This window comes from Physeter macrocephalus, chromosome 16 (genome assembly GCF_002837175.3).
Source record: "Physeter macrocephalus isolate SW-GA chromosome 16, ASM283717v5, whole genome shotgun sequence".
Lineage (NCBI taxonomy): Eukaryota > Metazoa > Chordata > Mammalia > Artiodactyla > Physeteridae > Physeter > Physeter macrocephalus.
The window spans coordinates 56,360,670-56,386,212 of NC_041229.1; the positions used below are offsets into that span (position 1 = coordinate 56,360,670).

General features: G+C 54.1%; 1 protein-coding gene across 6 annotated transcripts; it reads right to left on the reverse strand.

Annotated features, from left to right (window-relative positions):
- Window positions 1-1,752: 1,752 nt before the first annotated feature.
- On the reverse strand, window positions 1,753-20,637 carry LRRC32 (leucine rich repeat containing 32). Of its 6 annotated transcripts, none has more exons than XM_007104935.4 (4): window positions 19,521-19,783; window positions 15,746-15,836; window positions 9,498-11,447; window positions 1,753-6,097 (listed from the first exon to the last, which is right to left on the reverse strand). In XM_007104935.4, exons 1-3 carry the CDS (start codon window positions 19,634-19,636, stop codon window positions 9,543-9,545), a joined length of 2,112 nt encoding a protein of 703 aa, XP_007104997.1. In that variant the 5' UTR covers window positions 19,637-19,783; the 3' UTR covers window positions 1,753-6,097; window positions 9,498-9,542. The 6 variants fall into 6 exon arrangements, with proteins under 6 accessions (XP_007104997.1, XP_054947476.1, XP_007104999.1 ...); XM_007104937.4 differs by lacking the exons at window positions 1,753-6,097; window positions 19,521-19,783 and adding exons at window positions 16,706-16,746; window positions 20,522-20,637 and having other exon boundaries at window positions 6,752-11,447; XM_007104938.4 differs by lacking the exons at window positions 1,753-6,097; window positions 19,521-19,783 and adding an exon at window positions 19,813-19,957 and having other exon boundaries at window positions 6,752-11,447.
- Between the last annotated feature and the right edge of the window lie 4,906 nt (window positions 20,638-25,543).

Here is a 25,543-nt window from a genome sequence, read left to right on the forward strand (position 1 = left end):
TCAGAGCTGTTTTCATGTCTTGTTACAGCTGCTGAAGATCTCTCAAAATATTGTTCATGCTCAACAGTGCTTCAAAATTACAGTAATTATTAGATCTGCAACTAGGTTTTGGTATTTAACATGTTAATTAAAAAACATGTATTACCCAATTACAATTATTTTTTAATATTTTGAAAACTGCATTCAGTAGGATTGATTTCCTTTGTAATCATGCATTTTTCTTTTGTTTTATGAATTAAAAAACGTTATTCTGAAAAGGGGTTCACAGGCTCATCAGACTGCCAAAGGGTTCACGCACAATCAAGGTCAGAACACTTCCTGTATGAGACTCTTGACTCACATGTTCTTGAAACCTGTGCATGATACAAAAGGAAAGGAATTAAACTTTCATGACTGCTGTCTGGAGCCAGGCTCTGTGTCAGGTGCTGGGGTACAGAGGGAGCAGGATGGCCCCGTGCCCTTGAGGAGCTCACAGTCTAGGTGGGAGATGCAATTTCACAGCTCCTGCGACTCATTGTCCTGTGGGCTGGGGATTCAGGTTCTTAGATTTTCCAGGATTTTAAGAAAATCATATGTCCATATTTATATATGGTCCCATATAAAACAACTCTTTCAATTTTAAAATGTTCGCAACCAACCCAGATTTTTATAAACCACTGTGTGGGCCAAATAAAGCATGACTGAGGGCTAAATCTGGCCCACAGGCCACCAGTTTTCAACCTTTGCTCTAGGAGGAGAACAGAATTCCAGTTAGGGTGGAAAAAATTCATTCTGTGGAACAAAGCAGTGAGGATTCTGAGCCCCCATACACACCTCCACTCTGCTCCTGAAAACCAGAGAGACGGAATTGGAGCCCTGGTCTTGGGAAGAGAAAACATATGAGAAGGAGCTCTGTGGTGGGCAATGCAGGCGGTGGGGGATCCCTGCAACCTGGCTGCAGTCCAGGTGAGGAGAAGCCTGGCTGGAGGCAGATGCTACTGTGGTGAGGGCATCAAGGGAGCTATGGGAACAAGGGGGTCAATTAAGTGATTGTATACCCAGAAAACCCAAGAGCCTCTAGCAGAGAAACAAAAACCAAAAACAAATGCAAAAACAAACAACAATTTTTTAAAAACCCTATTTGAATTAAGACAATTGATAAGGTTATTGGATATAAGATAAATATACAAAAACCAATTGTGTATTTTTCTCTAGTTTGACAATAAACACACAGAAATGAAAATAGAAAAAATATTCCATTTAAAATCTTGACAAAAAATCCAAAATAGTCAGGAATAGATTTAAGAAGAAACACTTAGGGCCCATATGAAGAAAGCTATACAATCTTGTGGAAGGATTGAACATGGGATCTGAACATATGGGAAGACATACCATGCTCATGGATGGGAAGACTTAATATCATAGAAATATCAAAATTCCTCAGATCAGTTCCAAACAGAGTGAAATATTTATATGGAAGAGTAAATGCCAGAAAATAGCCAAAAAGTTATGGAAAATAAAAACAGTACAAAAGAATTTATTTGTATCAGAACAAACTCCAAAAGCAATCAATGGAGTATTAGTATAGGAACAGGGAAATAGATCAATGAAATACACAGAACAGGAAATCCAGAAATAGATACCAAATATATATCAGAATTTAGTTTTTAACAGAGTGAACCTTTGATTATTTAATAAATGATGCTGGCACAATTACAGTGCACCCAGAAGCAAATAAATTTTTCCATCTTCATAATAATTTCAGATTATTTAAAGATTTAAATGTAAAAAAGAAAAGAAGAAAAAAGAAGAAGAAAATTTAGGAGACTATATGAGCAATCTGAGTGAAACAAATTGAGAAGCTATGAAGGAAAAGTGAGGCCCTGAAAAGCATTTTAGAACAAAGATACATAAGTAGAGTCAATAGACAGATGAGAGACTTGGAAAATATTTGTTATGAAAATGCTAGATAAAGTTAAAAACTGCAATGTACAATGAGGCTTAACAAACTGACAAGGAAATGATAACTCAACAGAAAAATGGGCATAGGACAAAAATGGCAATTCATGGAAGAGTCAATCCAAACCGCCAACAAACAAATGAAAAGCTGCTCAGATTCAGCAGTAGGGAAATGTAATTTAAAGTTAACAATACGCGACCACTTTACATCTGTAGCTACTACATGCATTTCTGGCAGGAAGTATAGGAAAATGTTATCTCACAAGTTGTTTGTGGAAATATGAAACATTATTGTCTCTTTGAAAAGTAGCTTTAATAAAATTATGTATCATCTATATCTATATCTATCTATCTATCCACTGATGTAGAATCTCACTTATAAGTAGTTATCTGACAGAAATACAACTCCCAGGGACTATGGGCATAAGAACAAGGATGATTTTGCAGCATGTTTACATTTGCAGGATAACAAAGTGAGTATCCACCAGTTGTGAATGGTTGAATAAATTATGGAATAGTCACGTAATGGAATATTGCATACTGTCAAAAATGAATCAGAGCTATTTGTTTGTTTGGTAGGATTTCCTTAAAGTATTGTTGAATAAAAACAAAAAGATGCAGGAAACCATATATGATATGATCCCATTTTTATAAAACAGTGATACATGCATAAGTTTATTTGCATATAATTTAAATGTATCTGTCAATGGTGACTTGATTATGGAGAAAACATACAAAAGGTTAAATAGGAGAATGTTAGTAAGCTACCTAGGGTGAAAGAGTATGGTTGGTGCAAGCTGACACGGGTGGCTCAGGAACGACAGAGGGAGCCAAGTCCATCCCACCGCCCCACCCCAAATAAAGCAGGGCCTTTGGAACTTGACTTTCTTATCCTGTAGCCTAGCCAGTCCCTCACCCCCACAATGCTTGACTCCTGGCACCCATCCCTTGGCCATCCCTTCCACCACCCCTTATGGGTAGCCTTCCATATTTTTCTCCATGATTCTAGAATGGGACAGCCAAAGCACTGAGGGGAGGGGAAGGCCAGGAGGGTCCCAGGGTAGGGGGACTTTTCAATGCATGAGAATGGACCTCAGGGTCTAGAGTGCAGCTCTTGCAAATTCATGGGAGTGAGGGGAAGAGGCTAGAAGGAATATTAATTTACTCACTCATCTTAAGTCCTCCTTCAGTCTCAGCTTACAGATTCCATCCTCAGAGAGGACTTCTCTGAGTCTGCCCATTTCATTCTGTCTCCCTATTATTTTCTCTCATAATACTCATCAAAGTTTGCCATCTTGTCTTTATTCTTTTGTGTGTGTGTGTGTGTGTGTGTGTGTGTGTGTGTGTCTGCGTGCGCGCGCGCACACAAGCATGTATTTAATGCCTATTCCCCTCCTCGCCAAATAAACAGCACCACCAGCACCACCAGCGGAGGGAGCTTGTATGTACAGCACAGTATGTCAGTTGAATTCAATAATTTCCTACTCACTTATTCTCTTTTTCATTGACTCACTCTTTTATTCATTTATTCCCTTATTCATTCCAGAAACGTGCTCTTGGCCAGTGACTTTTCCCCTGATCTGAGTCTTCCACTTTCTAGGGTGGCTTTTTTGGGGGAGGTGGGAGTGGGAACATGACTGCATAATTCTGGGAATGCATCCACAACCTGGGAGAGCTGGGTGAGTCTGAAGCTCTCCAGAGAAGGAGGGAAGATTCCAAAAAGCTAGAGGGTCAGAGCGGAAGGTGCTGGAGGATCAGAGGGGACAACGTTGGGAGTGATAGGGTGAAGGATGCACAAAGGGAGGCTCTTCTTTGCCCCCACCCTCACATCTTCCTCCTGCCCAGCTTTTGCTCTGGCAGTCTGCTCTGCCTGGAAGAGGCTCTCCCCATCTCCACATGCTGAAATGCTACCCTTCCCTGCAGGGCCAGCCCAGATGTCCTCGAGGTCTCCTCTGAATCCTCCAGCTGGAAGGGCCGCTCCCTGCTGCAAACAAACTCCCAGAACACAAAGTCTGGACCTCCCTCGTGGCGCTGACCACTTCCTGCTTGGGCTGTAGTGTGGCCCCTTCCTCCGCCCAATAGGCAGAGGCTCTGCCTGCCTGTTCCCAGGGATCCCGCAGGGCCCAGGGCCCAGCATCAAGCAGATGCTCAAGCCTAACATGTGAACAGCACTGCATGTTTGGGGGGGGGTGGGCAGTGATTATGACCCCATTTCACGGATGGGGAAATGGAGGCACAGACCAGGGGCATGACTTGCTCCCGAAGCAAAGCGGCAACACAGCCTAGACTCAGCCCCGCATTTCTGGTCCCAGAGGCAGGGCTCCTTCCAGAGCAGCTTGGTGGGAGGTGGAAGTGGGGTGGGGTGGGGTGGGAGCTGGGTCCTGAGAACCAGCAGGCCAGAGAAATTTGGAGTTCGAATGGCCAAGTTCAGGGAAAGCACAGCTGGGGAGGAGCCAAGGTATTTATTATGCTTGGTCTCCAGCTCCAAACAGAGCTGATGGATGGAGCTGCTCCAGTTCCTATAAACAGCTCGGGCCTCCCTCCCCTCCACCCCTCCACGTTCTCAGCACCACAGCTCCAACTCATCCCAGTGAGAGGGGGGTGGGGGAGAGATGACCAAGGGAGGAGAAGGAGAAGCGAAGAGGGGTTTGGGGGAGAGAGGAGGATGAAGAAGAGAAGCCAGGGTCCTAGAGACAAGAGGAACTGAGGGCAATGAGAGTGGTGAGAGAAGATTCCTTTTCCCCTGGGCAGCCCACACGCCGTAGTCCCACTGTGTCCTCTACGTTCCTGGGGTCTGTCTGAGAAGTTTATCACCCATTCTTGGTCTGAGGGCTGATGTTAATCCCCACAAGTGTTTAGGTCCTGGAGGGCAGGGCCATCCATTCAGGAAACCTTTTCTGAACTTGCCTCTGTGTTGGCTCGGGCCCAGGGGACACAGAAGGGACCCTGGGTAAGACCTCCTGCCAGGAGCTCCTGGTCTGGTGGTGGATCAGGCAGACATCCCAATGTTGTGGCCCCAGGGAAGCCCAGGGCTGATGGCAGCTGGAGGAGGGAAATCAGGGCAGTCTCCCCAGAGGAGGTGATGCAGGTAAGCATTGAAAAAGGAGTTTGGCAGGTGGGTCAGGGTAGGTGAGACATTTCAAGCAGAGGAGGTGGGAGAGAGCCGGAATTGGGAGGGTCAGGAAGCAGTGCTGCCTAATGGTCAAGATTGCTGGCTCCAGAGAGGAGCAGGGCAAACCTGGGTTCAAGTCTCAGCTCTGGCACTTGACAGCTGTGGGATCTTCAGTCTCAGTTTCTCTAAAGTGAGGATGATAATAATAGAAATCTCTTCAAAGAGTGCTAGAATTATATAGGACCATATACAATACATCAAGTATTCAGCGCAGGGCCCACCCGGAAGTGCTCAATAACTGTCAGCTCTGAATAGGAGGTGGGACGTAGCCAGAGAGAGATGAGGATGGAGGGCGGCAGGGACCCAGACTTGCAGGGCCTCTGAGCTGCTAAACAACAGGGGCACAGAAAGCAGACTGTGGATCCTGGATCCTGGGGGATTGTGCCAGCACAGGGAACTGACAGGGTGAGGCAGCTGGTGGGCCAGGGATGTTGGCTTCCTCTCCTCCCACGCAGCCTGCGAGCCCGGCTCCTGCTGGGCCTGGTCCTCGTGGACTGAGTGAGCCAGGTGACCTGACACGGCAGTCTGTCTGTGACAGGGGCTGTGCAAGGGCATCCTCTTGCCCTGGAACTTGCCGGATGCTCCGATGACCTAGTTGGCAGCTGTGTCCATGTTCGTCTGAAAACAGGAATTTCTGCCTTGCTGGGGGTCTTGGTCAGGTGAGCAAACTCCTTTGTTTGCCAGGAAAAGGGGTTAGGGGCCTGGTGGGCTCCCGGCTGAGTCAGAGGTTCCCAGAGTCCTGGGTTGAGCTCAGCCCATGCTACTGCCCTCCTGCAGGCCTTCGTGCAGCACCTACTGTGTGCAAGGGCATTGAGTCACATACCCTCTCACCCCCTAGCCCCATCCATGAAATAGGCATTTCAATTTTTCCTTTGGAGAGTAGGAGCTGGGAGCAGGAACTGGGAGGTGAGAGGTCACAGCCCAGGGAGGAAGCTGGGCTGGAGAAATCTCCAGGATGCTTGCGGCTGGGGGAGGCGGAGCTGGAGCCTGTGGGAGAGGAGGTGGAGAAGAGAAGGTTGGCACCTGCAAAGGGGCTGATGTCTGGGTGTCAGGCAGCTGAGAACGGGAGGCGGGGCCACATGAAGACAATCACAAGGGGCTGCAAAGTGGGAGACCAGGGGGACCACTCCCTGCCCTCTAGACTCTGCCTCAGGCCATCGCCTGACTCCCACCACCGCCCCAGGTGAGGTGGCTCCTGTCCCCTCCCCCAGAGCCCACAGCCCACACCCTCACCCTCCAACCCCCTTCTAGGAACCACGAATGCTCTTCTTCTGGCCCCTCTTGGTTCTTCCAAGTTCAACCTTGAACTGCAGCCTGGCCACTCACTCTCAATCCTCCAGCCCCTGGGGAGACCTTTAACTCTCTAGCTGGGGAGGCCTCTGGATGTCAGGGTATCCGGGCTGGACGCTCAGGAGGGGCTGGGGCTGGAGACAGAGATGTGGGCATTGTCAGAGCGATGGGGTGGCTACCTCAGTGAGGGTGATGACATTCCTGAGAGAAGAGTCCTGCTGATCACCATTCTGATGGCTCGAGGAAGATGAGCTTGGAGCAGAGCCTGAAAAGGAGTGGCCTGGGAGGAAGGCACCCAGGGTCCTAAATGTCGGGAGAGTGTGCCGAGGGGAAGGTGTGGGTGATGGGGGGGATAGAGGTGAGAGGCCCCGCAGCTGAAGGGTCAGAGGCGTGGTCTGAAAAGTACACCCTTGGTGACCTCAGCTGAGGGGGCAGGGGGACAGCTGGAGGCAGCCTGGGATGGGTTAGGATGGAAGGGAGGGAGAGGAAGCTACTTTACCTAGAAGTTTACCCATGAAGTAGGGAAAGGAAAGGGGAAAGTGGCTTACGGGTCTCCTTACTGTTCGTAAGACGGGCAAGACTTGAGCACAGTTGAAGTCTGAGAGGAAGAAGCAAACAGAGAGGAAAGGCTGAAGGAGAGGCAAGAGAGAAAATGGAGCTGCAGAGGAGGGAAAGGCGCTCAGCGGCTCCTGCTGGAAGTCACTGTTTTCTCAGTGGTGGGTGGGGAGTGGCGTTTGCTGAGTGTGAGGGGACAGAGGTGCGGCAGGGACACGATGGGGGCTGAGGCACCCAGGTCCAGGATGGTGATGACCCAGAGCCTCAGTCTCCCACCCAGCGGTCCTCAGCCTGTCTCCCCAGGGGTTTGCCATGAGGCTTCAAAGGCTGGAAGGGAAGTAGAGGAGGGCAGGGTTCAAGTGGACGTAATGATTACCCGCAGCAAGGAGGAGGCCGGCAGGCTGCACTGTTTCTCCATAATCATTTTTTAATACATTCACGTGGGTTACACAAAGAGCTGGCCCCGAGGCCTGGGTTGTAGCCTGGGTCCTGGGGGATGAGAGCAGCATTGTGTAGTGTTCTCAAAGATCAGGCATGGAGGGGCCCACACCTTGCCCTCCAGGCCTGAGGAAGAGTGTTTGTGTGCAGTGAGCACCTGTGGTCGTGATCCCAAACAGGACTAGACCCACCAGCTGCCCCACTTGCCACCAGGGCCCCGGGCTGCGGCCAAGCCACCAGGCTCTAGCCCCGGCTCTGCGGTTGACTCCCTGAGTCCTCGACCCGCTCTGGGCCTCAGTTTTCTCATCTGTAAAATGGGGTGGAGAGGGGGGGCATTTTCATCATCTCACACTTTACCGAGCACCATCGTGAGCCTGAGTGCGGGCCAAGCACAGGTAAGAGGGTGAAGACAATGACACAGGGTCCCGGGGTTAATCCCAGGGCTTCCTTTCTTCCCAGACGGCCCACGATTTCATGGGTATGAGAAACAGGGGGTTATATCTGGATGGGGTTTTTCTATCCATTTTTCTAGGGGGGAAAAAAAAGTCCCTGCATGATGAGGACTAGTAAGAGAGTTTGGAGCCAGCATCATCTTGTGATGTGACAGCTGAGAGAGAAGGAAACCATTCAGGTCCAACCACCAAGCCCCCCCGCACACCTCCTCAATGAGGTCTGAATCCACCTTGTTTCACAGGCTCTGCCACTGACTTGTGCAACTCTGAGCAAGTCCCATTCTCTTCCTCAGTCTTAGCCTCCCTATCTGTGCAACAGGGAGGTTGGACTCAATGGTTTCAAAGTCCAGGCTATGCTCAAAGGAGGGAGAGGGAAGGAGGGCACGCAAGAGCAAGAAGAGAAAAAGGAGAGCCCGCCTAGTCTTCAAATGAGGGAATAAGGGAAAATGAGGCACAGAAGGAGGAGAGGGCCTGTGGCTGCCCATCTTCTCTCTGCCCGCCTGGGAGAGAGGAGGGAGAGGAGCGGGTGGGTGTGCCCAGCACAGGATGCTCCCGGGCCTTGTTCCGGCCATGTGGGGCCAGTTCCTGTCCACCTAACAGCCTGCAGCCCCTGCAGTGGCCAAGCTCAGGCTCTGGACTCAGGAGGATGTGAGTCTGGAGCTCAGTTCTGGCATCTCTTAGCTGGAGGTCCCTGGAAGGAGACTTTTGGAGCCTCTTGTAAAATGGGATAAAATGCCAACCTCAGAGGGTTGTCATAAAGAGGCAGATGCAGGCTTGGGTTTGTCACCACTGCCAAGTGTGGGCAAAACAGAACCAGATACCTAAGGTTCTTACTCCTGGCTCACCAGCCAGGGTGGGACTGGGATGGAGCAGGGGGCCTGGGCAGGGAGTAGGGGGGCTAGGGCAGTATCTTGGCCGGTGTGTGCAACACAAGAGTGCCAGGTAGGGAAAGAGCCTGCCTGGAGCAGGAAACGGAAGGGTCCAGTGCTGGGCTGGAGCCCAGGGAGACGGCCTCTTAACCAGGCCCTGCTGGAGCTGCCGCAGCCCGCCTAATAGCACTGGATCCAAGCCTTAATCAAGTGGCTCCAGCTCTCTTCCGGTCACAAGCTTTTTATGTTCCAGAGACGCTGAAAGTCATTATCAGAAGATGTGACAAACAGTCTGCTTGGACACCTCTCAGACAAATCCTCTTGGTCGGCACTGCCCCTCTCTTACCCTGGCCTGGCAGGGGCAGGACGACCCACACTCAGCCAGCTGGGGCTGCAGAGCTTTGGAGCCCTGGCTTCCACACTCTGTGTGGTCACTGAAACCACCTCCCCACCCAGACTGGGCGATGCTGAGGGCAGGGATGTGTCTCATTCCCTGGTGTCCCCAGCGCCCAGGGCAGGGTGTGGCACAAAACAGACGCCTGGTGAAGATGTGTTGATCCGATGGGTCAACCTTACACTCTGTCACTCCTGCAACTGCCCATCTTCCAGCTTCCACAGCTGGACCACATGTGTGCCCTGTGAAGTGGGTCACCTACTGATGCAGCAGGATACAGGGAAAGGAGCCCTGGGCTGGGACTGAGACCAGGGTTCTTGGATCCTGGCTCACTGGGTAATCTTGGGTCAGTCCCCACCCTTCTTCGTGCCTCTGGCTCCCCCACTGACCTGGCAGGATCCCCTGACAGAGCTGGTCTGTAGCCCCCAGCCTCTCTAGGCTTTGTACTGTTGGTTGAACTTCTGCCGGCGGACACAGCAGCAGGTGGCCAGCGTGGTGAGAAGGATGGCACACACCAGGGCAAAGGTGAGGATGATGATGAGGTTGACGTTCTTGAGTCCCCCCTTCTCACAGTCCTCAGGACGCACGTGACTCAGGGACACCTCCTCCTGGGAGCCGAAGCGGCAGATCAGGTCCTGGGTGGCGTCCACGTCCACACGGCCCTGGTGCAGCTGGGCCGCCAGCCAGCCGTTGCCGCAGCAGCTGAGGGGGTTCCCCTGCAGGTAGAGGCGCCGCAGGCTGGTCTCCAGGCCGCCCATGGCACTGCCCGGCAGGAGGCTGAAGCTGTTGTTCCTTAGGTCCAGCACCTCCAAGGACACAGCCTGCGTCCAGGCAGGCAGGTGGCTCAGGCGGTTCTCTGCCAGATTGAGCCGCTTGAGGCAGCTGAAGCAGGGCAGGTCCACCTGCAGGATGGCCAGCCCGTTGCCCTGCAAGGCCAGAACCTCCAGGGAGCCCTCCAGGCCCGCCAAGGCCCCTGTGGCCACATCCAGCCCAGGGTTGGCGGAGAGGTCCAGCTCGGTCAGCGGAGTGTGGAGGAAGGCACCTGCCCGGAGCGTCTCCATCTCATTGTCCGCCAGGTTCAGGACGCGGAGGGAGGAGATGCCAGAGAAGGCCACACAGCCCGTGGGTCCAGGCTCACCTGGGCCCCCGCAGGGGCTGACCCGGTTCCCCTGCAGGTTGAGCCTCTGCAGGCTGGCCAGGCCGGCGAAGGTGTACGGGGGCAGGTCCCGCAGGGTGTTGTCCTGTAGGAGCAGCGTCTGCAGAGACCCCAGGGCCCTGGCACCCAGCTCCAACGTCTCCAGCGCATTGTGGCTCATGTCCAGGAGTTCAAGGCAAGGCAGGGAGCCCACCCGCCGGGCCTCAAAGGCCCGCAAGCAGTTCCGGCTGAGGTTCAGGAAGCGCAGAGAAGTCAGGTGCTCAAGAAAGCCCTCCGGGACGAGCTCAATCTCATTGTAGCTCAGATCCAGATTCAAGAGCTGAGAGAGGGGCTGGGTGCTGGCGTTGCGGCCGGGGTTAGAGAAGGGCAAGGCAGACCAGCCCTCGGAAGGCGCATGAAGGCCCTCGCCGCCCTGGGGCGGCCCCGCAGGGAGGCGGATGAGGTTGTTAGACACGTTCAGGTAAATGAGTCTCGGAAGTGCGGCCAGGTCGGGGAAGTGGAGCAGTTTGTTCTCCCGCAGGTCGAGCCAGGCAAGCTGATACTGGGCCCGGGGCTCCGGGGCTGTCTGAAAGGCCTCGATACTATTGCAGCTCAGGTCTAGGACCCGCAGCTGCTGGAGGCTGAAGTCGGAGATGCAGGTGAGGGAGTTCCTGGAGAGGTTGAGGTGTGCCAGGTGGGGCAGGGCCTCGAAGGCTCCGTCCTCGATGTCCATCAGCACGTTGCTGTGAAGGTCCAGCCGCTCGAGCGCGGGTGTGCCCCAGAAGGTGTGGCGGCCCAGGCGCGTCAGGCTGTTCTCTGCCAGCGAGAGGCTGCGCAGGGCAGGCGCCTCCGCCAGCAGCCGCTCCGCCAGGCCACTGTACAGGCTATTGCCAGACAGGTCCAGGGACATCAGGTGTGGCAGGGGACCCAGACCCCCAGTGCTCAGCGCCGTGCCCACCGCCAGGCGGTTGTGGGCCAGGTTGAGGTGCTCCAGGTGGGGCAGGGCCTGGAAGACCCCTGGCTGGAGGAAGCTAATCTCGTTGGCGCTCAGGTCCAGGTGAAGAAGCGAGGTGTAGAAGCCCAGGGGCGAGGACAGTATGCTCCGCAGCTGGTTCCCAGACAGGTTGAGGACCTCGATGTCCCGTGGGAGCACCGAGGGGACCTGGAGTAGGCCAAGGCCCCGGCACAAGACTTCCTTGTCCACCTGGGGAGGGAGAGGGCAGGGAGAACAGCGGGCATTAGTGGGTGCTGTAGGAGGGGCAACCAGACACGCGCCTCTAGGAAGTATGACTGGAGCCGCCACCAGGCTTGGCCAGGCCTCTCCTCTGTCCTCCCAGTGTGCTCGACGTCCTCCCCCCAGCCTAATCACCCTGTGTCTGCGTGACCTCTACTCTGCTCCCTGTCCCTGTCTCTGGTACCCAGTACGGCGGTGCTGGCATCAGGGAGGGACTCAAGGAAGCTTTGATTGGTAGACAGAGAGAGAGAGATGATAGACAGATCGAAGGACAAATGCACTAACAAAATACTCTATACTGATCATTATCCCATTTTAGAGGACACTAAGCCATGTATCACCTAGAATGCCCCAGAGCCAGTGAGGAGCAGGGCCAGCTGGGACCCAGGCCTCCTGGTTCCACATCCCAGTTTCCTTCCATGGACCCAGAGAGTTAAATTTACCCAGCTGGTGTTCTACTAGAAACCACCTTGGGAGAAATGTTTCCAGAAGGGGAAAATGCTATTTGCACTCCTGTCATCGGTGTTAATTTTTGTCTCTCACCCTCAGATCTCATTCAAGCCCTCACTCCACAGGGCAGAGCTCGGGTCCCAGAGCCTGCCTTCCTTGCTGACACTCACCACATGACCTCGTTCTGCTGCTGCCCCCACCCCCATCAGTGGCTTCACTTTGCATGGTCCAGTCCAGATGGGCCCCTGAAGATGGGGGAGGGGCCAGGAAAAGATGACCAGAGTCTCAACCCACATTCTTTGATGACAAGACTGATTTTGCTGTGTCACATTACCACTCTGGTTTCTTATCCAGAATGTAACTCATCCTTCCCCAGCACCCATTCAGCATTTTATATTTTATTTAGCATTTTCAGACCCCTGGTCTCACTGGATCTTCACAATAGCCTGCCCATCAAATCTGATCACCCCTCTTTAAGAAACCCAAGGTTAGAGAGGGGAAGGGAGGCCCCAGAATCATCCAGCTGGTGAGGAACAGAGCTGGCTTTTGAACCCCAGTCTCTTAACAACCAAAGACCCCACTTTTGTCCCTCCATCACATGTGCCTTCAGGGGCCAGAATTTTTTCCATGGAAATGCAGTCTCCCTCTGTCTTTTTCCACACACCAGGAACCCCAGCCTTTCCCAGCAAAGGCTCTGGCTTCCATAACCACCAAGCTCAGGCCCACTTCGCCCTGGCCTCTGTCTCCACTGACCCCTTTCTGTCAGCCAATTGCGTGGCAACTGCTCAAAAACTCCACTCTGACCGTGCTGCCCTCGGCTTAAATCCCTTCTGGGCAAAGTCCAGCACCCTCAGCAGAGTTCAAGGCTGTCTGTGGCCCCTGCTGACCTGTCCCCTTTCCTCCCAACCCACTCCAGCCCAGCCCACACCTGACCACTGCCCACTGTGCCCTCCCACACCCACCTCTGGGCCTCCTCCTTGCTGTTCCCTGTGCTGGTTATGTTCTTCCCAACCAGATCAGCATGGTGAACTCTGTGTGCTGAGCTCCAAGGTCACCTCCACCTGGAAGCCTTCCCTGACTGCCGGGCAGGTCGGGGCCTCCTCTGGGCTCTCACAGCCCCTGTGCTTCCTCTCTCATAGCTTTGGCCCCCTGAATTGTGACTGTCTGTGTGCAGACCTGCTAGACAGTAAGTTCAGGGCAAACAGGGTTTGATTGAATGACTGTTGTGGACCTGGGCCATAGAAAGTGCTCAGTACATTTTTCAGTGAATGAAAGAGTCACAGACACCATCAGCTTAGTAAAAGTCTGAGGGATTGACTGAATCACCTTTCTGAAAGGAAAAGAAAAGAGATGATGCATATATTCAGACTAGAGTCAAAGACCGTAAGAACAAAAGGGGTCCAGCCCACCCACTTCCCAGATGGGGAGACTGAGCCTAAAGATGGCAGTGACCTGCATGAGGTCACAGCGAGTCAGTGGCTGAGCCGACAGGGCAGGAACACCAGCCTGGGTGTTCCCTGCCTGGTCCAGCTCTCAGCTTCCTCCCAAGAGCTTCAAGGTGAAGGGTGGGGGGAGGAACGGACTGCCCTCCATCAGGCAATGCGACTCTTCCAGCTCCATGCAGCTTCCAACTCCACAGTACTGCCCTACTCAGAGGCCCGAGGACACCCCTGCAGTTGGGCACCCGTGCAAACTGGAATCCTACCCCGGCCACCTTGCCAGACCTGCTTGGCTCCTTGCCCCTTCCTCCCTCACAACCGTCTCTGCCAGCTGGGGCCACTGGGCACAGCCTCCCTATCCGTATCCTCAGCTCCCCAAACCATCCTGATTAAAGAAGAAACAGCAAAATGAACACGAACACAGTGTGTGTTGGGGGATGGGGCTTAACCCACCTGCAAGCCCACACCCCGTTTCACCCCAGAGGCAATACTCAAAGGCTCCCTGGGGCACCAGCTCCTGAGAGCTGAGCCGGGACACAAAGCTGGCCAAGTCCAGCACCTAATCCTGCTTTCTGCCCAGTGCCCAGGACCCCTGTCACAGAGGCCCAGAGGGGCTGCTACAAGGCAGGGCTGCCCAGCCCTCCAGTCCAGTCTAGGAAGGAGCTTGAAGGCATGGGCAGCTCTCAGAACCCCATTTGTCAGGTACCCACCGCTCCCTGAGCTCCAAGCTGAGTGACTTATTTGGGGAAGGGTCTTGGGGGCATCAGCCCTCAATCAAGTTCAGAGCTTCCCTGATGACCCCCTATCCACTCTCTGGTATGCCAGGACTCCACTGTCCAGCTTTTTTTTTTAGAACGAAGAGGGTGTCACTCATCACCATTTTACCACCTGCACATAGAAGGAAAGCAGGGTAGGGAGTTACCCGGCAGTGGAAAGCATGAGCTTGGGAGAGATGGGTTCGGATCTTGGCTCTGTTACCTCCTATCAGTATGACCTTGTGGGTCACAAATCTTCTCTCAGCCTTGGTTTCCTCAGCTGAAAAGAAGAGTTTTCTCTCATAAAATGAGAGAAAGCCGTTAGCGTGGAGCAGGCCCCTTGTTAGCCCTCGGCATGTGGTAATTTGTTTTTACTATTTTGAAAAGCATCAAAACCGCTTCCATGGGAGTTCAGAAATTGCTTTCCTGCCTGTTACCTCATTTGCCCCAAATCCAAAGCCCACCCAGTTCCCCACTGCCTGTTGGGTGGCCCAGACCCTTTATCTCTCTGAGTCTACTGCCCCAGGTAGATGTGGGACTGCATCTGGTGATGTCTGAGGCCTTCTCTGCCTGTTATTCTGGGTGCTGGGAATCCCAGGAGGGCTCCAAGGAGTAAGAAGTGAGGTAGCAACAGCAGGACACTGTAAACCCCAGGGAAGGGTTGCAGGGCCCTGGCTGCCAGCTCATCCAGCCTCCAAAAGCAGCTGCCCATCTTGTGTCATGAGCTTCCAGTCTCAGGTCCAGGTGGGGCCACTGGAGGGCCTGTCCCTTCCCCAGCCCAAGCTCTGGTCTTGACTTCAATGATTGCCCAGCCTTACGAGTGGACCTAGAGGGTTCCTTTTCTCTGTACCCCACAGGGTCACAGTAACCTCAGGGCTAGTCTCCCTGACTCCTGGCAGAAAAATGGAACAAAGTCAATCAAACCTGGTCACTGCCCGTGAGAAGCTCTTGGTCTGGTAGCTGAGACAGGTGTGGACCATTCGCCAACTACCCCATGCACTCAATATTGAGAAGGAAGGAAGCTTAGGGCTGTGGGGGCTCCAAAAGGGATCAGACAGAACCAGGTCGGCCTGGAAGGGGTCAGGGGAAGCTTCCTGGAGAAGGCAGCATTTGACCCCGGCACTAATAAGCGAGAGGCATCACAGCAGAGATGTGGCAGATGGGCTCGAGTTAAGGAGCCCAGTTAGGAAAGGGGATTTGTCCCCCGAAGGGGCCTAGTACAGAAGAGCCTTTCCCAGATGCCCACTCCCAATTCCCCACACATATACCTATTCCTCGTCAGCCAGCTAGACCCACTGCCCTTTGGGGGCAGCTTGAAGGGATAGAGTCCAATATTGGCCCTAGCTGAATGACCTTGGACAAGTTACCTAACCTCTCCAAGCCTCAGTTTCCAACTCTATAAAATTGGAATAATGGTACTTACCCAGCAGGATTAACAGTAAACAAGGCATTTAAACATTCTAGTAGGTGCTCATTAAATGCAAGGTTTAAAGGCATTAAATGCATTCCCCTTCCTTTTCTGACCCCTCTAGCCTCTGGTTTCTGGGGCTGGGGCAGTAGGACAGCCCCGGGCAGGGGGTAGGGGGACACAGGGAGTTCTCCCTGCCTAGGCAGAGCTTCTTACCTTCTTACAGGGCACCTTGTCTCGGTGTTGGGACGTAGCCAGGCCCAGGGTCAGCACGGCCAGAAGCAGCAGGATCCGGTGGCTCATGGCTCTGCACAGGGCAGGAGGAAAGGGGAAGGCTGTAAGACCACAGGCTTCTTCCCACCACCAACCCCCACCGCTCCTTCCTGTCTGCACCTGCCCTCAGGGAACCCCAGACCGCAGCTGTAGCTGGACCAAAGGTGCTGTGAATGGGGCACCTTGTGAAGGGGATGGGAAAAAGGGCTGCAGCCCATCACAAAGGGCCTTCAGTGCCAGGCCAAGGAGCTAGGCCATTACCCTGGACAAGAGTTTTTAAGCAGTGGGTGACATGGTCAGATTTGGGTTTCAAAAGACCCTACCTGGAAGACAGCCTGGAGGAGGTGAGCAGGAGGTAGAGGGACCCTAAGGGCTGCCCTGGCCAAGCTCAGGGCTTGGGTGGGGTGAGGTGGGGAGCTGGGCCTCTGACTCCAGTTCCACCCAGGCCACAAGCAAGTCCCCCCATCCTAGCTCTTCAAGCCCCAAACGGAATTCCTCAATCCCCCCACCCGCAGACCTTTATTTTGCCCTTTCTCTTTTGATTTTCTGGTTCTCGAGTCCCTGCCATTGTTTGAAGGCTGGGCCTGGAGCCTTGACAGGAAGCCCCGCCAGGAGGCCTGCCCTGCCCCCAGCACTGCGGGCCTGTGGACTTCCCCAGGAACAGGCTGCCAGGCCCTTAACTTTCACTGAAGCCACCGCCCACGCGGTGGGACACCCAGGCATGCTGGGCCAGCCCTTCTCTCTATGAGCAGCGGGGCTGAGGTTGAGGGAGACCACAAAGCCCTCAGGAGGGTCACATCCCAGTGCTGCTAGGGCCTCATTCACTCAGAACCTGGGCCAAGTGCTAGGAATACACAGCTCAATCCATCAATTTCATTCATTCATTCATTCATTCACTCACACCTTTACTGAATGCCTCCTCTTGTCTGGCTCTGTCCTGGGAACTGGGGACACAAATAAAGGCACAGAAGAGACCATAATACATACAAAACATTAACAAGGAGAGACACATAATGCCCTCCAAGAGCACTGGACCCAGTCACCCACACCAGACTGCTCCCTCTGTCTCCTCCACTTACCTGCTGTGTGAATTTGTACAAGTCACTTCACCTCTCTGAGCCTCAGGTTCCTCTTCTGAAGCTAATGCCAACCTCGAAGATTTGTTAAAGATCAAATGAGGCATATTCTATAAAAGTGCCACTTACAGAGCCCTCATTATGCACCAGGCACTCTTCTTGACACTTTACATGTATGAACTCATTTACTCTTTCCAATAATTCAACAACTTGGTTCCATGACCACCATTCCCACTGTGCATACAGGAAAACTGAGGCTCAGAGAAATTAAGCAACATGCCCAAGGTCACACAGCTAACAAGTGGCAGGCCCAGGAAGTCGGGCTCCTGGGTCTGTGCCCTTAACCTCTACACTATAAGGTCTCCTGCAGGTGCTCAATAAATAAGTGCTGAATTGTGACTCTGAGGGATGTTTTGGAAGAGGCATTTATAGAAGCTTTACGGCTGAGTCTTTACTGTTAGAACCCATAAGCATCCTTGCTATGAATTTTAAATGAAGGTGGGTGCTCTGAGGTCCTTTCTTGTTCAAACAGGCAAAGGCCAGAGCCGTGTCTTTTAAGCCCTGTTCCCTGGGTTCCCCCGGGGCCATGGACCCCCTGCCCCACAGATGTCCTCCTCTCACCTGCATTACAGGTTGGGTTTTCACAGGAAATTTTGTTCTGCTGTTGAAAAAGCAGAACATCACCACCCTTTTGAATTCTAGTGTACTCAGAACTGAGTGGAAACGCCTCAGCGGGGCCTTCGAGGCCCTTGGGGAGTGTTCCCTGCCCAGCCAGCTCTTCTCTCCAGCTTCATTTCTCACTGTCCCTTCTCCCACTCTGTGTCCTGGAAGCCTCATATTTCCTTCAGTTCTCTGAGCATCTTTTCACTGCCCCAAACCTTCACTTCCTCCCCTCTCTTGTGCTGAATACCTCCTCATCCTTTGGGTCTCAGCCTAGATGTCACCTCCTCCAAGAAGCCTTCTCTGGTTCCCTAAGTCTGGGCTATATATTGGCACCAAGCACTTCATCACTCCGTGGTTCCCTCCCCTTTACCCACCCACCACCACCACCATGGGAAGTGCCCCCAGGGCAGAGGGGTCTCACTCTCCTCTGGGAACCATCTTACACTGTGCAGGCTGGGGAAGGCGCTGAGAATTGACATGAGGCGCCTCGGTGACATGGTGACGCTGGTGAGAGCAGTTTTTCTCCTGGACTCTCCCTTCACCTCCCTGCCACACTCCTTCCCCCCATCAGCGGGTTCTGTCTGCTTTCCCTAAAACACAGACTCTGGATCTGCCTCCCTCCCTCCTCCATCACTGCCACAGACTGAGGCACCACCACGACCCTGGGCCTTGACCCCAGCAACACCCTGACCTCTTTTAGTCCGTCCTAAGCATGGCAGCATGAGTGATGTCTTTAAATCATGTATCAGATCATGAATCTCACTGCTTGAAAACCTCGAAGCTTATACAATCTCCTCTCTGACTCCATCTGCCATGTGCTCTTCCCTCACCAAATTCTAGCTTTCTCACCATCCCTCAAACACAGCAAGTGCATTCTTGCCTCAGGGCCTTTGCCCTTGCTGCTCCCTCCACCTGGAATGCTCTTGCCCAGATCTGCATGTGTTTTATTGTTTTCCTCTCATTGATCATTTCCCGATTGTTTATTTCTTATTCTATGAGAACAGGGGTCTATTAAGCGGTGCTCACTAAAAGTCTACTGAACAAACAGCAAAGTGAGGGGTAGCAGTCCACGGCAAAGGGCTGAGCGGTGAGTGCGAGGTGAGGATAAGGAAGGACCTGGATTAGTTCTGAACCTGAGGGCACTGCTGCCCAAAGGGGCACTCGTTTCCCCCTCCCCTGCCTGCCAAATTCCACTCTATCCCTGAGGTGAGCATCTGAGCCTCCAGGAGGGCCCCTCCCTGCAGCACGTGGAACTCCACGCTGCCATCTAACAGAAAGGTGCCCCTCAGCAGTGGACACCGTTGAGGAGTGCCCTAGACACAGTGTGGAGAATTTGAGGGTTACTCGCTCTCAAGAGGGAGGATTGGGATCATTGAGACCCAGGCTCCCATCCAGACTCTACTGCTCACCAGCCCTACTCCCTGGGGCAAGTCCCTTAAGCTTTCAGGGTCTCAGTGTCCCATCTGTAGGGCAAGCAGCCTGGTTCCTGTTTTGCCACTGTTTGACCCCAATGGTTGTGATGACCAAGCTGAGAATGGCTGTGAAGGCACCGTAGACACATATTGTCTTTCCCAGCTGGGACAAACCCACAGGGCTGAGCAGCCCCGGTGAGGTAAGGAGTGCTGAAGAGGGAGGCCCCAGGCCAGCAGACAAGTGGCCTAGGCAAGAGGACGCAGGAGACATCTTAGGACACTGACTGGGGGGAGAAGTGCCAAAGAATATCCGTGTGTGTGCGTGTGTGCACGCACACAATGGGGGTAGAGAGAGAGAGAGAGAGAGAGAGAGAAAGAGAAATGGGGTGGAGGGCAACACCTACTACCATAATAAGCCCATCCCTAGTGTTTAAGGATGTTAGATACTCTTCTAAGCACTTGCCCTATATCATTTAATTTAATTCTCACAACAAGCCAGTGAAGCAGTTACTACAATTTCCATTGTACAGAGAGAACACTGAGGCTCAGAAAGGTGAAGTGACTTACCCCATAGTTACCCAGCTCTTAAGTGTTTTGGGATTTAGCCCCAGGTCTGTATGACCCAAATGCTGTGTTTTCTCCAGCAGGTGCTGAGCTGCCTGCCCCCTATAGAGTTTGCCCATGAGGGAAACGAGGCTCAGAGAGGTGACTTACTCAAAGTCACACAGGCAGTAAATGGCAGAATCAGGATCAGAATCCAGCCTGTCTGCCTCCAAAGCAAATGTTTCCACAACACCAGCCCAAGATCTCCCTCTCTAACACCCTCCAACCAACCCCCAACCCCAGCAGACAGGCTCACAGTGCTGGGCTCTAGGGTGCTCCTCTCCCTCCTCTCAGCCTGGATCACTGGCAGAGTGGGGTCCTGGGAGAGCTGCTGTGGACGTTCCCAGCAAACAGTGAATCACTAAGGGCAAGCCCCATTCTGGAGACATGTGCATCCCACGGGGGAATTAGACCTTAACCCAAAGGAATGTGGCTGTGATGGCGGAATTTCAGGCAGCTGAGGGTGGGGGTGGGGGTCCCTCACGTCTTACCACCCATGACGAAGGCTGGCTGCGGAGCTCCTTGGAGGGAAGTGGGTGCCACCCACCCCCCATCCCCGCCCCTAGAGATGGACAGCCTATTTGGTGCGGAGGGATGGGAAGACTCACGCCCGGCCAGGGTCAGAGGGCAGTAGCAGACCAGATTCAAATCCCGAACTGCCCTTGACTAGCTGTGTGTTCCCTGCTCAAGTGCTGGCCTTTTTGCGGTTGTTTTCCCATCTGTCAAATGGGAACGCCGGCCTCGCCCTTCGCGGGAAAGATCCGCTGAGCTAGGAGCCTTGGAGACTTCTGGAGTCTACCGTGGTTCCACGCGCAAAGCAGGGGGCGGGGGCGGGAGGGGACTGTTGAAGATCCGCGTCTCGATGGACTAGTCCCAGCCCAGCTCTGCGTCGGGTGCTCGAGAGGGGCGCGGGACCGCCGGTTCCCCGAGGGGCCGGCCAGCCTCGCCCGCTGGGCGGCTCCTACCTGGCTCAGCGCGGCCGCCGCTCCTCTCCCGGGCAGCCCCGGCACATTTTGCGCAAACCTGCCCTCCCCGTCCCACCCCGCGCCAGACCCCGGGGTCACGGCCCGAGGAGGCGCACGGCCGCTCCACCGCCCCACGGGAGCCGGACCCACGAGAGGGCAGCTCGGGCTCCAATTTAAATACCTCTCCCGCCGACCCGCCCCACCACGCCCCCCCACCACGGCCCAGCCGCGGGGTCCTAGCGCCGGGCCGGCACGCCCCCGTGTGACTCGGTTTATCCGGAACCCGCGAGAGGGTGAAGACTTTTCTTGACGCTGAAACCCGGACTGGGAAGGGGCGGGTCGAAGAGGGCGGGATGAAAGGGCGGGGATGGAGAGGGGTCGCTAAGGAAGCGCTGTGCCAGCCAGGCCGCCGCACGTGCAGTTCGTGGCCCCGCGGGGTCCAGAGGGGCGGGTGGCTCTAGCAGCCGCGGGTCCGCAGAGGAAATCCGGCCTGGCCCCAATTTCCCCCGCTGTCGGCGCCGCCGCACTTAGCCGGGGAAACAGGAGAGGTGACGGCGGGGCTGAACGCGGAAGGAAATGACCCTTCCCTGGCCCTGGGGTGGCCACAGAGGGGGTTCCCCACACGGCAGCCGTCCCATCTGATGAGTCCAGGCAGGTCACTTCTCCTCTCTGGGCTGTGCTCTAGTGTCCAGACTCTTCCTCCTTCATCACCTCCTGGACCCTTAAGCAGCCCTGTGAAAAGGTCCCATCAAAGCCCCCAGAATTCAGGTGGAGAAACAAGCTATGGATAGGGTCATCGAGTATAAATAAAAATCACTTGTCTGGGACTAGTAAGGTCCCCATTTATATTTAGAGAAACCAAGTCTCAGAGAGGTTAAATAACATATCCAAAGTCACACAGAATATAAGAGACAGGGATTTCCCCACAGTCTGTCCACAAAGCTAAGCCCTGCCCAAACTGGGTACACTTTTCCAGCACTATGTTAGTCAGGTTGTCTTTGAGCGCTGTGCAAAAAGTAGCACGGTGGTATTATTGTCTTTTACGTGGGAGGTTGAGGCACATCTTCCTCAAAACCACCTCCTCTTCTAGATGCCTTGGCCCTGCCAGATCACAGCTGCCCTGCCCTGCCCTGCTGGGTGTGGACCTGAGGAAGGGGAGCCTAGGAGAGGAGGGTCACAGCTGTCCTTCAGGCCCTGGTTCCAAGGGTAGAAGAGAATTCCTCCTCCAAAATTTTTTCTCTTCCGTGATGGTCACCAGCCCTGAGAGTAGTACAGCGTGTCCCATTTTACCGGTGGGAAAGTGACCACCCAAAGCTTTGTGGTAAATCAAGGTGAAGCTAGACTTAAAAGCTGGGTTCCCTGAATTCTATATAGATGGCAGCTGCATTTCCTTCCTCCCATCTGGCTTACTGTGGGGACAGGCCTGGGGAGATGGGGACAGCTCAGAGAAGACAATCTGTGATAGTTAGGAGGGCAGGGTGGGGGTGGGGCAGGGCCTAACCTAAACTCAGAGGAGAAGATCGGGGAAAGCTCTCCTAAGGAGGGACCTGAGCTGCTATGAGGGCATAGGTAGGAAAGGTCACAGGACCTGGGAAGGGTGTCCACACCTTCCTCTCCCTCCCAGCCACCGGCAACCTCAGATCTATGCTGAGGGAGGGCCCAGCTGGTCATCGCAACCTCCTCTCCCCGCCTCGCCGGCTTTAGTCCTCATCTGGTCAAATGGAACCTCAGTTTTCCCATTTGCAAAATGGGAAAGATAGTAGCTTCTTCTTGGGTTGGTGCCAAAACTAAGAATAACGGACTTAGCCTCGGGCCTGCACCCAGTGGGTGTTAGGCAACTTCTGGCTGTCTTTATTGTGGCGATTAATGATGCCTCTGCCACACCCTGTGGGCTTCCTTTTCCAGATCCTTGTCCAAGGGGCCAAATGTCCAGGAAGTGCTTCGCAGCAGCCCTGCAGCATGGGCAGAACATGGCTGGGTTGGACTCAGACAATTCCTGGGCTCTCCCACCTGACCTGCTCCCCCCACATCCAGCGCCACCTCACCCCTCTCTGAGCTGCTGACGGCAGAAACCGCTGGGCTGGCACAGAGCTGTGGCTGAGGCTGGGGTAGGGCGGGGCTGGGGCTATGGCGGGCTCGGGGGAGAGGGACCTGCCTCCCACACACCCCCAAACGCTGCGGTTGTGGTTAGTCAGTTCAGAAGGGTCCACTTCACTCAGTGCCTGGATGGGGCTCCCCAAGAGTTGGAGACAGATGGGCAACCAAGCGTGCCTACCCGCTGCAGATGCCTCTTGGGACTGGGGGCTGAAATCGGGAACCCCACGTGCTCAACGCCCCTTCCTTCACCTTTTCACTTCTTCAGCGTTCATGTTGCTGTGGGACTTTTGGCAGTTTGCTTGATCTTTCTGACCTCAGTTTGCTGATCTGCAAAGTGAGACTAATAATAACACCTGATGTTCTTTCTGGCTTGTTGCGAAGCCCAAATTGTAGCAACATGTGTAAATACCTGGTCGGGGGCCTGGCCTGTGCTCCTTACCCAGGAAACATGACCTCCCCTCCCTGGCAGGTCCCAGAATCAAAACATACAGAACCTACCCTTGTGGAGCTCCCAGACCAGATGGGAGGCAGATGAGAACATAGGATGATGGAGTCCAGAAAACTCAAAGGCCAAGTCCGGGAGCCAGAGCTGGATCTGAAGGGGGAGGAGAGGTGGGAACTGAGCAGGGTTGGATTTGCCTGGCAGCCACGTGGAGGGTGGCTTTCTTTTAAAGGCCACCAAGGCCAACTTTCCATCCAATGTTGCTTAGCGCCTGCTCGCACCCCTCCAGCAATGGGGCATTCTCCTGGACAGCTCATCAATGGGAGGCTCATCTTCACTGTGTTGGTATTTTTGCGGAAATGCTTCTGTACCCTCATGCATCTGTCAGTGAAGATAGGAGACACATCTTTTCCTGTGTCTTCAGGACTACCATTCCGAGATGAGAAAACCCTCCCAGGCACGAAGACAGGCTCAAGGCTCCCTGGGGGTGGTTTCTTAGGCCAGGCTGTTAACCAAGGGTCCCAAGTAGGAGTGAGTGCCAAGGAAGGCAATGATGTGCACATCCCATCTGACCTCGGACAAGTCGCTAAACCTCTCTGAGCCTTGCCGGGCTCATCTAACTGTAGAAATGGGGTGGGAAGGACCATGGCACCCTGGACCCCCAACTTAGTTTCTGCTGCTCCTTTTACTGAATGCCCACTGTGGGCCAATCCTTTATCTCATGTGGCAAATCAGGATAAAGATAGCCACAGACAGCCTCAGGTGTCTTTAGTCTCAATTACTGACTAGGAAACTGAGGCTCAGCGAGGTTAAGTAACTGGCCCAAGTCACACAGCTTGGGAGCCAGGAATTGATCCTGGGTCTCCAGACTCGCAGACTCCCAGACCAGATCTCAGTGCAAGGATGTGGCTCTCCTCACTCCCTGCCCCTGCCCAGCACCTCTGTGGGCCCCCAGGGAGTCAGGGAGTTTCCTCATCAGCCCCTTTTGGGGCCCTGCCTTCTGTGGCAAAACCCTGGGTTCCCCAGTTCTTCTCCTGCCCACCCTCCCATGCTCCCTAGGGCAGCTAGGTTTAGACCATACCAGCTATGGGCCACCTCCCAGAAGGACAGTAGGATAGGAGAGAAAATGCTTGGTGTCAGCTCTAGGGAGTCTGTGAGCCAAAAAGCAACCTAGGGTGCTTGGGAAACAAACGCTGATAAGGAGACAGGTGGTGTTTCCTTTCTTCTGAGGACTAGCTTACGTGTTTAATGGGTATAATGAGGGCTACAGGACTGGGCGTGGTGCCAGGTACTTTACTTGCACTGTCTTCTCACAGCCACCCGGCAAAAGGGGGCTATTGTTCCCCACCTTTTACAGAAGAGGGACCGAGGCTCAGGGATTCTGTGACTTGCCCACAGTCACACAGCTGATAGGGAGGGGCACGGCAGCCCTTTCCATCGAGTCCTCAGACTCCAAGACCCTCATGCATGTGGCCAGCGACTGGCTTGGCTGGTTTTCTGCTCTCAGTCGAGGCACGAGACACCCCCTCCCTGGGCGCTCGAAGCCATCAATGCGGTGGGAGCGGGTGCTGTGTACCCCTTGGCCGCCACACGGGAGGCTCTTGGCTTTGAGTCTGGTTAGTGAGACCTGGGGCTGAGGAGTCTGGAGGCTCCCGGAGGCCCCAAGGGAGAGGGGGGGATGTTAGGTGAGAAACTTCGAGACTGGGTGAAGAAGGCAGGGCAGGATCAGAAGCGTCTCCACAGCTTGACTGTGCTGCTCCGTGGACCATGAAACCACAGCTCTCTGCAGGCCTCAGGCTGCTGGGAACCTGAGGGTTTGTCCCTTTGAGCCACACAACTTTTTCATCTGTTTTAACCATTTGAAGCTTAAACCCCATGAATCCTTTTCTGGATGATCCAGGATTATCAGGATGGGCCTTGGTTAGGGTCTGTGATGTCATAAATGTCACGTCCGAATTAACACATCAGCAACAGAACCGAGGCCAGGGTGAGATAGCTGCACACACACGAGTGCCCCCAAAGGCAGCGTTGAGTAGAGATGAGGCTGCTGTGGGGCGGCTTCCCCCCACAGGGGAGCTGGGCGCCCTTGGGCAGGTCATTCTCCCTTGGCGGCCTTGATTTCTCATCTGTCAAATGGGGACAGTCATTCTGCTGACTTCAAGGGGGTGTTGAGAGGATGACATTGTAGAAAGCTGAATGGAATGGGGACTGGGTCAAAATCACGGAAATGGCCTTCCTCACATGAAAGCCTGTGTCTCGGCAGTAGACTGAAGGGGCCTGTGGGCAGAGGGGCACCCAGTGATGGCAGACAGTGACCGGGAGGGGCTGAGTCGGAGGGACCATAGCGCTGTGGGCTCAGGACCCAGGGCAGAGGTGGGTCCCAGGCCCTGCGGGGGAAGGGCTGTGACCCAGATAGGACAACCCATGGTGGGGGGCCCCTGCCTCTAGGGCTTCCCTGGAGGTCCCTTCCCAAATTCCCAACC

What these genes read in the sequence shown, in the direction of transcription:
- LRRC32 (XM_007104935.4), bottom strand. Translation starts at nt 19,636, where the DNA reads ATGGGCAAACTCTATAGGGGGCAGGCAGCTCAGCACCTGCTGGAGAAA. An exon ending in AAGAGCTGGGTAACTATGGG is followed by an intron (nt 15,837 to 19,520) that starts GTAAGTCACTTC and finishes TGCCCTGTGCAG; the next exon opens with AGCCATGAGCCACCGGATCC. An exon ending in ACAAGGTGCCCTGTAAGAAG is followed by an intron (nt 11,448 to 15,745) that starts GTAAGAAGCTCT and finishes CTCCCTCCCCAG; the next exon opens with GTGGACAAGGAAGTCTTGTG.